General features: G+C 41.0%; 1 protein-coding gene across 1 annotated transcript in view; it reads left to right on the top strand.

Moving 5' to 3' along the window:
• Positions 1–14,229, top strand: part of SDHC (succinate dehydrogenase complex subunit C) — a 30,443-nt gene extending 16,214 nt beyond the window's left edge. Inside the window, 2 exon segments of the mRNA NM_175814.3 lie at positions 7,005–7,168; positions 13,365–14,229. Coding sequence (NP_787008.1) covers positions 7,005–7,168; positions 13,365–13,469 — 269 coding nt within the window. The 3' untranslated portion in view covers positions 13,470–14,229.
• Positions 14,230–15,221: the final 992 nt, after the last annotated feature.

Here is a 15,221-nt window from a genome sequence, read left to right as displayed (position 1 = left end):
TATCTGCGTATGAACACACAAACACATACACACATTATTTCTTTGAAAAACTTTGCTATTTCTGTGGCTCTTGATAGTGCCTCCTTGGCAACCCAGCAGCTTAATTTAGAGAAAACGATAAGTCCATTGAAGTTTATTGTTTATTCATTTCTTTTAACTGTTAATTATGAGTTCCCACAATGCTCACGTTCTTTTCTTAACCAGTTTTTTTTTTCCTTTTTTAAAAATTTTTCTTATTTTTTCTTATCCAGTTTTTAAACTATTCCCAGCACGTCCTGATATTATATTTATTGACATTACAGAGAACAGATACAGAAATATAATGGAGATAGACTGGCTGACAGAACATTGACCAAACACAGTCCAAGATTAATCATCAACCTTATTCTTTCAGAAAATCCATTTTAACACCCATTTTTCGTCACCTGGAATTGATCAAGTACAGAAATACGGATTAATCATCAACCTTATTCTTTCAGAAAATCCATTTTAACACCCATTTTTCGTCACCTGGAATTGATCAAGTACAGAAATACTAAGTCATTCTCCATTCTCAAAAAGACCCTGGTAACAAACCACAATTTCTGTTTGTTTATTTATATAATATGAAATACAGCTGCAGCATTTGTTTTTCATAATATCCTTTGGGGTCCCTCCTAGTCTTCCATAGAGTATGTTTTTACTGAAGTGGTCATCAACAGGACTAGTGGCTCAAGTACAGGGATCCTGCATTGAGGAAGCTACTGCTGAGGCATTGGAGAAATTATCTAAAACTAAGTCTGTGATTCAAAATTAGATTAGTTTTGTTGGTAATCAAGTAAGGATAGGAACTCCTATCTTAAGATCCGATGTTGTTATTCCTGTGTTACCTTTTCTGTGGTTGGTAAAGTAATAATGGAATCCAGGTATAAGGATGATTGGTGTTGTCTGAGAATCTGTACAGTTTCTGATTTTTAACATACTTGCATTTAAATAATAGGATAGATTTTAGGATTAGCCTGTTCTAACTATAAATTCATAGTTACTTTATTTTTTCGTACTTAGACTCTCATAACTTTTAGATTGATGCTTTTTGCTTAGTTTGGTGGTGTTTATAAAACAGATTCAGTCCTAAAAATCACTGGAAGAACAAGAACTATTTATTTATTAGGCTATAGTTTCAATTATTGGACTTCCCAGGTGGCTCAGTGGTGAAGTATCCACCTCCTGTTGTGGGAGATGTGGGTTTGATCCCTGGGTTGGCAAGATCTCCTGGATCTTGAATGGCAACCCATTCTAGTATTCTTGCCTGAAAAATTCCATGGATGGAGGAGCCCAGCTGGCTACAGTCCATGAGGTTGCATAGAGCCATGAGGTTGCATAGAGTAGGACATGACTGAGTATACACACAGTTCATTATTATCTCAGTATATTTATCGCTACTGAATGAAAAAAGAGGATATTGACTCTTTCATAGACTATAGTGTAAAGAAATATTAGTTTGCTAAGTATGGCTAAAGTTGTATGTATTTTTTTCACAGCTGAACTTAATAATTATTTTTTTCTGTTTTTACCCCTTTGAATAATCTTGTATTTGTTAGCATGTATACCCTTTTTCCCAAACCTTTTCCTTTAATTCCGTAACAGTAGCTGATTGCTGTAGAATAGTAGTTACCATGTTTCCCTTAAATTCTGAAAGTCCCTACTTCAAAACTGGAACAGATTTTTGCTAGGTGGATGATTTAGTAACTTAGTTACCTCTCTACTGCTACTGCTGCTGCTAAGTCGCTTCAGTTGTGCCCGACTCTGTGCGACCCCATAGACGGCAGCCTACCAGTAAGCCTCTGTTAATTCCTCATTTTAAGATATTAATAGTGCCTATTCCAGAGTTGATGGGATTTCAAGAAACTACACTCTGGGTGTTGACTTAGGAAAACAGGGATGAGAAGCATGATAAATTTGATAGCAGTAGTCTCTTGGAAGATGGTGTGTACTGGACCAAATGGCGAGAAGAATTGGATCATTTGACCTGAAATGAAGTCAGTCCCAGCAGCTGTGATCATTGCAATCTTGTTGCACTCCTCCAATCTATTTTTCACACAACAGCAAGAACAGTAAAAATCTCTTGAAAATAAATTGAATCAAGTCACACTTAGGATCTTCCTATTACAGTATTTGCCTTTGCACTTAGATTAAAATTCAACTCTCCACCATGACCTAAAATGCTCTACCTGATCTGGCCCTTGCCTAAGTCATCCAGCCGTTTCTCCCCTTTCGTACTCTATTCTGGCCACACTTGTCTTTGAATTCTTTGGAACAGGTTAAACTCTTTCTCATCCCAGAGTCATTGCATGTTTTATTCCCTTGATCTGAAATGTCCGCTCCTACCTCTTGCTACAGAGTGTGTGGTTAGTTCCTTCTTTCGTAGCTCTCCACAAAATTGTCAGCTCAAAGGATACTTTACTCACCACCATACCTAAAATAGTAGCTCTGGTTTGTTTCTAGTTCTGTTATTAGTTTTCAGTTTCACAACACTATTCCTTCATAGTTCTTATTGCACTGTTTCTTCACAGCTTTTTATACATCTGTCTCTTTGATTAGACTGTAAACTCTTCAGATAGCAGGCCCTGCATCTGTTTTATTTACCATTCATATCCTCTAGCACTCAGTGGGTGCTTCTGTGAGTGTCTTAGTCACTCAGTCATGCCCAGCTCTGCGACTCCATGGACCATAGCCTGCCAGGCTCCTCTGGACCATAGCCTGCCAGGCTCCTCTGTCCATGGTAAGAATACTGTAGTGGGTAGCCATTACCTTCTCCAGGGAATCTTCCCAACCCAGGGATCAAACCTGGGTCTCCCTTAATTGCAGGCAGGTTCTTTACCTTCTCAGCCACCAGCGAAGCCCAGTAATGGAAACTATTAACCTAATAAACAAACTGCTCTTGTCCTTCCAGTGATTTTTAGGCTAAATGAATGCAACCATGTCAGTCACTTTGCTTATGGTGGTCAGTTCAGAAATGTTTGTTCCTCCTCAGTCAGTTCAGTCACTCAGTCGTGTCCAACTCTTGCAACCCAGGCCTCCCTGTCCATCACCAACTCCCGGAGTCCAACCAAATCCATGTCCGTTGAGTTGGTGATGCCATCCAACCATCTCATCCTCTGTTGTCCCCTTCTCCTCCTGCCCTCAATCTTTCCCAGCATCAGGGTCTTTTCCAATGAGTCAGCTCTCTGCATCAGGTGGCCAAAGTATTGGAGTTTCAGCTTCAACATCAGTCCTTCCAATGAACACCCAGGACTGATCTCCTTTAGGATGGACTGGTTGGATCTCCTCGCAGTCCAAGGGACTCTCAAGAGTCTTCTCCAACACCACAGTTCAAAAGCATCAATTCTTCAGCGCTCAGTTTTCTTTATAGTCCAACTCTCATATCCATACATGACCACTGGAAAAGCCATGGCCTTGACTAGATGGACCTTTGTTGACAAAATAATGTCTCTGCTTTTTAATATGCTGTCTAGGTTGGTCATAACTTTCCTTCCAAGGAGTAAGCGTCTTTTAATTTCATGGCTGCAGTCACCAACTGCAGTGATTTTGGAGCCCAGAAAAATAAAATCAGCCACTGTTTCCACATTTGTTTGCCATGAAGTGATTGGGCCAGATGCCATGATCTTAGTTTTCTGAATGTTGAGCTTTAAGCCAACTTTTTCACTCTCCTCTTTCACTTTTCATCAAGAGGCTCTTTAGTTCTTCTTCACTTTCTGCCATAATGGTGGTGTCATCTGCGTATCTGAGTTTATTGATATTTCTCCCGGCAATCTTGATTCCAACTTGTGCTTCTTCCAGCCCAGCATTTCTCATGATGTACTCTGCATATAAATTAAATGAGCAGGGTGACAATATAGAGCCTTGACATACTCCTTTTCCTATTTGGAACCAGTTCCTCCTAACTTCTAATTAATCTTCTTTCATGCATTAGAAATTGGATAGTGATAAAAGCATCTACCCTCAAGGGTAAAAGAGTCTAAGGAATAAGACAAATAAATATTTGTAATGCACTGGGATAATTTTTTAATAGAGATATGAGGTCCCAGAGGTGAGACCAACTCTGCAGGAGTCAGAGATCTTGAAAGAAGAACGAGTGGGAGAATTCATGAAACGGAGGTAGAGGAGGCTTCTCTGTATTCCGACAGAGAAGCCACTGGATGCAAAGGCACAGGGTTTGCAAAGCATCCAGAATCTTGGATGATGATAAGTAGGTCTGCTTGTTTAAGAACTGTGTTACGAAAGTGGCAGAAGATAAGGTTGGATCATGATAACTAGATGGACTTGTTTAAGAGTTGTGTTATGGAAAAAGTGGCAAAAGATAAGGCTGGGAAGTGTCCTGGGCTGTAAAGGACTTTGACCGCTGTGTCGAGAAGTTGGAACTTGATCCCATAAGAAATCAAAAAAGGTGGAACTTGATCCCATAAGAAATCAAAAAAGGTTTATGTTCTCATTTGTTTCAGTAACAGAACAAACTGGGCTAGACAAATCCATGATTAGGTGTTTATTCATACTGTAGAGATTTTGTGGCTGATACTCTAAAGAGCATGTTGAACTAAAAAAGCATGATGACACTAGTTTGACTTTAAATAGAATTTATTGAGGAAGAACTTTACAAGCAGTTCTTTAAAAGATGGAAAAAGAAGCCAGTAACACTTTTCCATTGCTTAGGTTCTGTAAGGGATTAAAATACTTGTGATTTTTCATAGCAACAGTGTAAAAATATAGGTGAAATTAGATAAATTCCTTAAAAATGGCATAGTTGAAGCTGCAATGTGAATAAGACTGGGAAAGGGTAATCAAAATGCAACGTACAGCAATGAAATGAATGAGTGCCAAACAACAGATACGTTAGAAGAACGCAGCTGGAAATAAATTGTACAGTTAACTTGAATGGGAAGAAGAATGGTCCTGAATGTTCTGGATAGTCTTTAAAAATAGGTCGGATTGAAAATCAGAACTTCAGTGAGAGGTCACTTGACTGTATAGGCAAACCTGCTCAGGTAGTCACTTCTTTTCTGGAAAAGCCAAAGAACTGACAGATTATAAAGTAACTAGTGGAACTCTGAAATCCCTGTTTTGTTTTTCTGGGCTTTTCATGAGATGGGACATGAGTTATTGATTCTTAGATGTGATATGTTACACCCTGGTCATTCCCAACTGAGACAGTGTAGAGAAAAAGCACAAACTTTGGATATTTCTGAGTTCAGTTCCAACTTTCTCACTAGCTACTGTATCATCACTTCCTTTTCTGCTTATAATGCCTTGCTAGGACTTTGAGAATTATATATATAAAGTTGCAGCTGTTAACCAGGGTTCCCATGACCCGGTCCTCAGTTTTGATAATTTACTAGAAGAGCTCACCATAACTCAGGAAGACACTTTATTTAGACATACTGGTTTTCAAAATAAAAACCAATGGAGGAGATAACACAGGGCTAAATATACAGGAACAGAGAGCAAAGTGTGTATGAAGCTTCCATGCCCTCTCTGGGCACACCACCCTCCTAGCACATCCTTGTGTTCAGTAACCTAGAGGCTGTCCAAATCCTGTAGTTTATGGTGGCTTCAGTGCCTAGGCAAGATTGATTAATCATTGGCCATTGGTCATTAGCTTGATCACCAGCCACTCCCAGGTGTGTGTATATAGTGAGAGGAAGTGGGGAGTAGACAGGGAAGGGGACGGATGTATGGGACTAAAAGTTCATTTGGATGCAGAACCCATGAATGTGGAGCACTAACTGTATAGCCTTCTAGTGGGTGTGGAGTGGCTTCTCATAGTTTTGATTTGCATTTCCCTAGTGACTAATGGTATTGAGCATCTTTTCATATACTTATGGACCTTTTACTTCTTTGGAGAGAGATTTATTCACATCCTTTGCCTGTTTTTAAATTAGGTTGCCTTTTTATTATTGAGCTATAAGGGTCTTTAATATATTCTGTATACAAGTCCCTTATCAGACATAACAATGTACAAAAATTTTCTCTCATTGTATATGTTGTCTTTTTACTTTCTTGTTGGCATTGCTTGTAGCACAAAAGTTTTTTATTTTTTTCCATAGTATTTGTTGATTTATCAACACAAATTATTCCATTATTCTTAAGTCATAGTTTTGTAATTCAGATTACAGTTCAGTGACAAAACTTCCATGGAACTCAACCTAAAGAAATTTTTTACATTGTGAAATCACTTTGCACTCTGAAAGATACCAGCCTTCCTCATCTCAAAAATCTTCCATGGAATCATAATTTCTGTAGTAGTCTGCATATGCTTGCTTTCTTGCTTCAGCCACAGCAAACTTACAGAAAGCTGCACCCCCGGAATACAGTGAATGCTCCAACAATCTGAAGTTTCGTCAAAGAACTGAAAGCCATGGTAGTTATTCTCAGCATCAGCGTCCTTCCAGACTAACGGAGAAATGGCCCCCAAAAGTGTTTAATTTTGATGAACTCCAATTTATTATTTTGTTGCTTCTGGTTTGGTGTCGTATCTAAGAAACCACTGCTGATCCAAAGTCCTAAAGATTTACTCCTGTGTTTTCTTGGTTTTATGGTTTTAGTTCTTACATTTAGGTCTCTGATTCATTTTGAGTTAAATTTTTGTATGGTAGAGATTTGATTGATTAAAAATTTTTTTTTCTCAGTCTTTTTCTTGAACCGAGTATACTGTTTTTATTTTTTCTTACTGAGATGATATAGATACAGCAGAGGTGACGTCTAAAGTGGTAGGTAAAGTTTTTATAGAGAGCAATGTTGGATGAAGGATTAAGATGCTAAAATATATATTCTGAATTTTAAGAGATTGGAGTCAGATTCCATGGAGCCTATCTCCTACTACACATGTGAACATTAGTTTAAATCTTCCCCATTTTAAATTGGTTTAGAATTGTGTGAAGTGCTAGGGACTGTCATAGAAACCAGTTTTATGTGTCTTACTGGTTGTAGCTGATGGACTGCTGTGATGGACTTACTTTGTTTCTCCTCAGGAGTCTCTCTTTTTGGCTTGTCAGCCCTCTTGGTCCCTGGGAGCTTTGAGTCTCATTTGGAATTTGTGAAGTCCCTGTGTTTGGGGCCAGCACTGATCCACACAGCCAAATTTGCACTTGTCTTCCCTCTCATGTATCACACCTGGAATGGGATCCGACACTTGGTAAGTTAATTGTAGACTTGTACATTTTCTAGGTGCAAGGAATGGAGAGGCTCAGAGGATTCTCTTTTCTGGTCTGGGTTTAGTACTGTTCTTAAAGTTAGTTGTGCTGGATGTTTGCTCAAGGGCCTCTTGGACAAAGCTAAACTAGATTGCCTGGGCACTGCCAGGCAGCACAGCTGGTGATGTAGCTGAGCACTGGACATAGACCTGACAGATGCTTTCAGGATCTCCGTGAATTCTTCCAGTTTTAAGAGGGTCATTACTAAAGGAGACCCCTTAAGCCAGGCCACATATCTGGCATAGAAGGCATATTTATCAGACAGAAATTGTTACCTGTTGTGTCAGGCACTGTTGTAGACACTGGAGGTTCATTTATGAACTAGATAACATAGTTACTGCTTGATGGGAAGTCTTAATCTTCCCATCAAGACAAAGTGACATATCTGGAGTCAAATATACTGATTATTATTAACTTGATATTGGATTATGTTAACTGCTTTTGTTATTTGTTTTGAACTATTAGAATGGGACCAACTTCAACAAGAAACCGAGTGTCTAGGATCTCAATATTGGGTTTAGAAATCTTTTGACAGCTGAACTCTGTCCAAGTTGCCTCCTACATGAGCTTGGGGTCAGTTCAAACTGGTGTCCCCTTTTTTTTAAGGAATCAAACCTGCCCCAGCTCAGGGATCAATCTCCTACAGCACTTTTAAGATTTATATTTTGTGGTCTCCCTACCCCTGGTCTTGCTTCCTTTGTCAGGAAGATAATTACAGCTTCCTTCTTTATGGTTTTCCATTCTCTCTCACCCTGAGCCATCTGGCAGTTGGATGTTCTTGCCTTAATTTGACCTTTTGTAACTTCCACATTAGAGCTTAGAGACAAGCACTTTCTGAATTTTAGTCTGGTCCAATAGACAGTTTAATGGAATCAGAAAAGCGAGAGACTAAATGACCTATTAAATTAAGTGTATCTATTAACTGTTCCCTGGGGCAGTGTTCAGTTTGATTCAAAATGACTTCACTTCCCTCGGGGAGCGGGGAGAGAGGGAGAGCATTTCCATTAATGACTTCTTATTCCACGGAACAAAGCTCTCCAATAGAATCAGCTGATCAGCTTCCTCTGTTGGCATCCTGGCTCAGGCAGGGACTTGCCATATATTTGCTTTTGTCTCAGAATGGGGGGAGGGAAGAGGAAGAGATTTTATAAAATGTCAGAACTCAGTCAGGGCTTTTCTTAAGCCCTTAAATCTGCTTTTGTTTGTTCTTCTAGCAAGTCCTGGCTCTGAGTGGGACAGGATTTTGTTCTCTGTGACAGTCCATAGTTCTTGCACTCTGAGCTTGACAGTTGTGCTGCCAGAAGATCTAATGGGGCTCTATCCCCTGGTGGTCTGGTGGCTAGGGTTCCTGGTTTTCATCCAGGCTACCCAGGTTCAGTTCCTGGGCAGGGAACTAAGATCTTTCTCTAGGACTGCTCACTGCTGTCTCTCCAAGATCACATCCAGAACTTTCCCTGTACATTCATATTCATGTAAATGCATAGCTACCCATACATTAAAAGAAAAAAAAAATCTAATGGAGTGGAGGGTGGAATTGATGAAAGAGAGTAGGAAGTGACAGGGTCTCTGATATGCTAGAGAGTATCCCCCTATCACCACCACCCAGTAGGACTCAATTTTTCTGTAAAGCATTGTACCTTTATTTTTTTGAAAGCACTGTGCCCCATGAATAGTATGAAAAGGGAAAAAGATACGACACTGAAAGATGAACTCCCCAGGTTGGTAGGTGCCCAATACGCTACTGGAGAAGAGGGTAGAAATAACTCCAGAAAGAATGAAGAGACAGAGCCAAAGCAAAAACAACACCCAGTTGTAGGTGTGACTGGTGATGGAAGTAAAGTCTGTTGCTGTAAGAACAGTATTGCATAGGACCTGGACTGTTAGGTCCATGAATCAAGGTAAATTAGAAGTGGTCAAAAAAAAAAAAAAAGCGGAGAAGGCAATGGCACCCCACTCCCGTACTCTTGCTTGGAAAATCCCATGGACAGAGGAGCCTGTTAGGCTGCAATCCATGGGGTCGCTAAGAGTTGGACACGACTGAGCGACTTCACTTTCACTTTTCACTTTCATGCATTGGAGAAGGAAATGGCAACCCACTCCAGTGTTCTTGCCTGGAGAATCCCAGGGACGGGGGAGCCTGATGGGCTGCTGTCTATGGGGTCACACAGAGTCGGACACGACTGAAGTGACTTAGCATATATAGAAGTGGTCAAACAGGAGATGGCAAAAGTGAAGATTGACATTTTAGAAATCAGTGAACTAAAATGGACTGGAATGGGTGAATTTAATTCAAATGACCATTATATTTCCTACTGTGGGCAGGAATCCCTTAGAAGAAATGGAATAGCCCTCATAGTCAACCAAAGAGTCTGAAATGCAGTACTTGGATGCAATCTCAAAAATGACAGAATGATCTTTGTTCATTTCCAAGGCAAACCATTGAGTATCACAGTAATCCAAGTCTGTGCCCCAACCAGTAATGCTGAAGAAGCTGAAGTTGAATGGTTCTATGAAGACCTATAAGACCTTCTAGAATTAACACACAAAAAAGATGTCCTTTTCATTATAGGGGACTGGAATACAAAAGTAGGAAGTCAAGAGATAACTTGAGTAACAGGCACATTTGGCCTTGGAGTAAAAAAAGAAGCAGGGCAAAGGCTAACAGAGTTTTGCCAAGAGAACACACTGGTCATAGCAACACCTTCTTCCAACAACATAAGAGAAGACTCTACACATGGACCTCACCATATGGTCAACACCAAAATCAGATTGATTATATTCTTTGCAGCCAAAGATGGAGAAGCTCTATACAGTCAGCAAAAACAAGACCAGGAGCTGACTGTGGCTCAGATCATGAACTCCTTATTACAAAATTCAGATTTAATTGAAGAAAGTAGGGAAAACCACTAGACCATTCAGGTAGGACCTAAATCAAATCCTTTATGATTATACAGTGGAAGTGAGAAATAGATTTAAGGGCCTAGATCTGATAGATAGAGTGCCTGATGAACTATGGAATGAGGTTCATACATTGTACAGGAGACAGGGATCAAGACCATCCCCATGGAAAAGAAATACAAAAAAGCAAAATGGCTGTCTGGGGAGGCCTTGCAAATAGCTGTGAAAAGAAGAGAAGCGAAAAGCAAAGGAGAACAGGAAAGATACTCCCATCTGAATGCAGAATTCCAAAGAATAGCAAGGAGAGATAAGAAAGCCTAAACGATCAGTGCAAAGATACAGAGGAAAACAATAGAATGGGAAAGACTAGAGCTCTCAGTCTCTTCAAGAAAATTAGAGATACCAGGGGAACATTTCATGCAAAGATTAGTACAATAAAGGACAGAAATGGTATGGACCTAACAGAAGCAGAAGATATTAAGAAGAGGTGGCAAGAATACACAGAAGAACTATACAAAAAAGATCTTCAGGACCCAGATAACCACGATGGTGTGATCACTCACTTAGTGCTAGACATCCTAGAGTTCGAAGTCAAGTGGCCCTTAGAAAGCATCACTGTGAACAAAGTTAGTGGAAGTGATGGAATTCCAGTTGAGCTATTTCAAATCCTGAAAGATGATGCTGTGAAAGTGCTGCACTCAATATGCCAGCAAATTTGTAAAACTCAGCAGCGGCCACAGGACTGGAAAAGGCCAGTTTTCATTCCAATCCACAAGAAAGGCAATGCCAAAGAATGTTCAAACTACTGCACAATTGCGTTCATCTCACATGCTAGCAAAATAATGCTCAAAATTCTCCAAGTCAGGCTTCAGTAGTACATGAACCAAGAACTTCCAGATGTTCAAAATGGATTTAGAAAAGGCAAGGGAACCAGAGATCAAATTGCCAACATCCATTGGATCATCGAAAAAGCGAGAGAGTTACAGAAAAACATCTGCTTCATTGACTATGTCAAAGCCTTTGTGTGGATCACAGCAAACTGTGGAAAATTCTGAAAGAGATGCGAATACCAGACCACCTGACCTGCCTCCTGAGAAATCTGCATGCAGGTCAAGAAACAACAGTTAGAACCAGACATGAACAACATACTGGTTCCAGATTGTAAAAGGAGTATGTCACGGCTGTATATTGTCACCCTGTTTGTTTAACTTACATGCAGAGTACATCATGCGAAATGCTGGGCTGGATGAAGCACAAGCTAGAATCAAAATTGCTGGGAGAAACATCAATAAACTCAGACAGGCAGATGACACCACCCTTATGGCAGAAAGTGAAGAGGAACTAAAGAGCCTCTTGATGAAAGTGAAAGAAAAGAGTGAAAAAGCTGGCTTAAAACTCAACGTTCAGAAAACTAAGATCATGGCATCTGATCCCATCACTTCATGGCAAATAGATGGGGAAACAATGGAAACAGTGACAGACTTTATTTGCTTGGGCTCCAGAATCACTGCAGATGGTGACTGCTGCCTTGAAATTAAAAGACGCTTGCTCCTTGGGAGAAAAGCTATGACCAATCTAGACAGCATATTAAAAAGCAGAGACATTACTTCACCAGCAAAAGTCTGTCTAGTTAAAGCTATGGTTTTTCCAGTAGTCGTGTATAGATGTGAGATCTGGACCATAAAGAAAGCTGAGCACTGAATAATTGATGCTTTTGAACTGTGGTGTTCGAGAAGACTCTTTGAGAGTCCCTTGGACTGCAAGGAGATCCAACCAGTCTATCCTAAAGGAAGTCATTCCTGAATATTCATTGAAAGGAGTAATGCTGAAGCTGAAACTCCAATACTTTGGGCCACCTGATGCGAAGAACTGACTCATTTCCCACCCTGATGCTGGGAAAGATTGAAGGTGGGAGAAGGGGAGAATGAGACGGTTAGATGGCATCACTGACTCGATGGATATGAGTTTGAGCAAGCTTTAGGAGTTGGTGATGGACAGGGAGGCCTGGTGTGCTGCAGGCCACAGGGCCGCAAACAGTTGGACTCAACTGAGCAACTGAACTGAACTATTCCTTTATAAGCAAGCAACTGTTTGCCTCTTTGACTCCTAATCTTATCTAGGTAGAAGCTGTTTGACACCTGAGGTAGGGACATCTTCTCATCTTGAGTTTTTTCCAGGCTCTAATTTTTCTCTGAAGCTTTCTTAAAGTGTGGGCTTCTTTGTGTTGATGCAGTCATGTGTGGAAAGTGTGAGACCTGAAGACTCTGCTTTTGCCCTAGGAGAGCTTTTAGAATATGATATGTTGATGTCCCTAGGACACAAGAAAGTCTAAATTAGTGTTTTTTGACTCCGTGGGTAGAAAATCTATTTAGTGGGTTGCTACCAACAAAAAAGAACTTTAAATAGAATATACCGTACAGAATATAACACAGAAGGTGTTGATAAATATTGCTTATTGTTTCATGAACTTTTATATATAAGATATATATACACAGACATTGGGTACTAACTAAAAAGATATTTTTTAGTGGTGGGGGCATGTCACAGTCAAAACAAAATTGAGTCTAGATCCCAAGAGTAGTTTTTTTTGGCCATGCCTTGAGTCACGTGGGATTATTTCCCCACCAGGGATTGAATCCCCTGCATTGGAAGTGTGGAGTCTTAACCACTGGACCACCAGGGAATTCCCTAAAGAGTATTTTTTTAAAAAAATACTAGTTCCCTAATGGACAAATGTTGCTTCCCAAAGAGGATTCAGAGGTTGACTATATCTAAAAAACCATGTATTATATCCCCATTTTGGAGATTAACAGTGTGCATTAGTAAGTTGTTTAAGAAGTCTTGTATTTAAACAGTTGCCAAATTTATTTGACTTCAGAACTTTTTTTTCCCACCTGTAATGCCTTTTAACATTCTGTGAAACTAGTTTTTGGAGAAACACACTTTGGAAAACCTTGATCTGGTTTTGTTGTCACGAGGGAAAGTTTTATCTATTTAGTCTGAAAGTTCTTACACATAGGGACTGAGGATCGATTCCCTGTGCTGTCATTGGGATAAGAGGGTGGCAGGTACCATATTGTGGGTTTCGAGGAAGGTGAAGGTCAGAATAAGGAAGTGCTTTTCTCTAGAATCATGCTGAGAGAAATTGCCTGTTTCCTAAGTGGAGTTCTTTTCTGAGAAAGGAGCTATGAGAGTGACCAGGACCCTGATTGCTGAAATTTTTTCTTCTTATTTTTACAGATGTGGGATCTAGGAAAAGGCCTGACGATTTCCCAGCTACACCAGTCTGGAGTGGCTGTCCTGGTTCTTACTGTGTTGTCCTCTGTAGGGCTGGCAGCCATGTGAAGAGCCGAAGTTCCCAGTGTCATCATCCTACAAATTATCACATTGACCTGTCTTCCTGTTTGTTACTCTTGTCTTTGGCCAGGGCAAAGTTATTCTGATTTGTTTAGACCCTTCTTTGCTTGCAGATCCCCTTGGAGCTCAGCAGTAGAGCACCTTACAGAACCATAACGGTGGAAAAGGGTCCAGTTTTCTCCTTATTTCTAAGGATGGAATGACTGCAAAAACTCCCTTTTCTTGCCCCCGGCTTGCAGCTTACTCTGGGCTTGGGAGCCTTCTTTCTCTCTCCATGTTAGGCCTTGATTTATGCTGAGGGTCAGCCTTTGGCTCCTTTTTCCTGAGACAGTGGAAACAATGCCAGCTCTGTGGCCTCTGCCGTGGGGACTGGGAGTGGGGATCCGGGTGCCACTGCCTGTGGGTTGCTGGCTCAAAGGACAATTCTGTCCATTGGTCAGAGCCCAGGGTCTTTAGCGCCCACATAGTGTGACTGAAAGGAGAGGGGTGGGGGTGCAGGAGAATTAGCCTGTCCCAGCTAGCGGGAGATAAGAAGAGTTAAGTTGGCTCTTGGAGCAGGTCTTGGGGAGAAGATATATAGCTTTTGATGCAAGAAGAAAATCCAGAAAATTATTGTTGAATCTGTTACGGGTTATTTCTTTTCCTTGTGTTTCCAGAAAAACCAAACCTCTTACTGTCATGTTTTCTAATCCAGAATCACGTGACATCTTTTTCTGAAACTGAATTAAAATTATTATTTTGCCTTTGACTCTTGTTGATACTTGGAGAAACCAAGACAGCGGCGACTGGGGAGGAGGAGCCAGTTTCCTCCCTGCCCCATCTGGTCTCCCTCTGGTCTCCTCCTCTCAGGTGCTTGCATCCCCCAATCCTGCCTTCCTCCGGAGGGAAGCAATTTGTCCTTTTAAGTGAGCACTCAAAAATTATCAGGGAATCAAATAAAAGTGGCTAGGGATTTAATATACAGAAACCTCAGAGAAGAAAGGAGCAGGAGAAAGGAAGTTAAGCTGTGGAGAGCTTTTAGTTTTTTATAAACTCCAGAATCCCACTGAGAACAGATTAGAAGCCCCAAGGTACAGTTCAGCAAGTTATAATCCAGTGGAATAATGGAGGGGATGGCCAAGGGACCATGAGCCAAGTATGTAAATCAGCGGAGGGGAGAGTGGAGGTAAGAAAGAGATTGATGGAAACCTGGCAGACATTTATGGTTTTATGAGAAAACTTGCTACTTTCCTAATCCATCCATATAGGCCGGGCTTTTGGGCCCCTAGCTCCCTGTGGCGGGAGTGCTGTTTTGATAGGCTCCGGAAACTCTGGGGCGACTGATCTTAGTGTGTCACTGAGCTGCTCGCCAGCCAGTTAAAGCTTTGGTTGGAGAGAAGCAGCAGTGACTGTGATTGGTGTCAGTTGGAGAGGAAGACCTTGCTTGGCTGCTTCATCAGTCTTCATCCCAGCTCCTAGTAGTCTTTGGCTTTAAGTGATGATCACGTCTCCCTTTTTGCTATACTGGCCCTGAGAAGTCTTTGGAGCCTTTTCCAGCACACACCGGGGGCTTCCCTTGTGGCTCAAACAGTAAAGAATCTGCCTGCCATGCAGGAGACTTGCGTTTAGTCCATGGGTCAGAAAGGTCCCTGGAGAAGGGCATGCTAACCCACTCCAGGATTCTTGCCTGGAGAATCCCACAGACAGAGGAGCCTGGTGGGCTATAGTCCACAGGGCCGCAAAGGGTTGGACAGGAATGAG

The sequence above is a fragment of the Bos taurus genome, chromosome 3 (genome assembly GCF_002263795.3).
Source record: "Bos taurus isolate L1 Dominette 01449 registration number 42190680 breed Hereford chromosome 3, ARS-UCD2.0, whole genome shotgun sequence".
Taxonomy (NCBI): domain Eukaryota; kingdom Metazoa; phylum Chordata; class Mammalia; order Artiodactyla; family Bovidae; genus Bos; species Bos taurus.
Note: the sequence above shows the minus strand (reverse complement) of the source record. Positions and strands in the feature narration are given on the sequence as shown.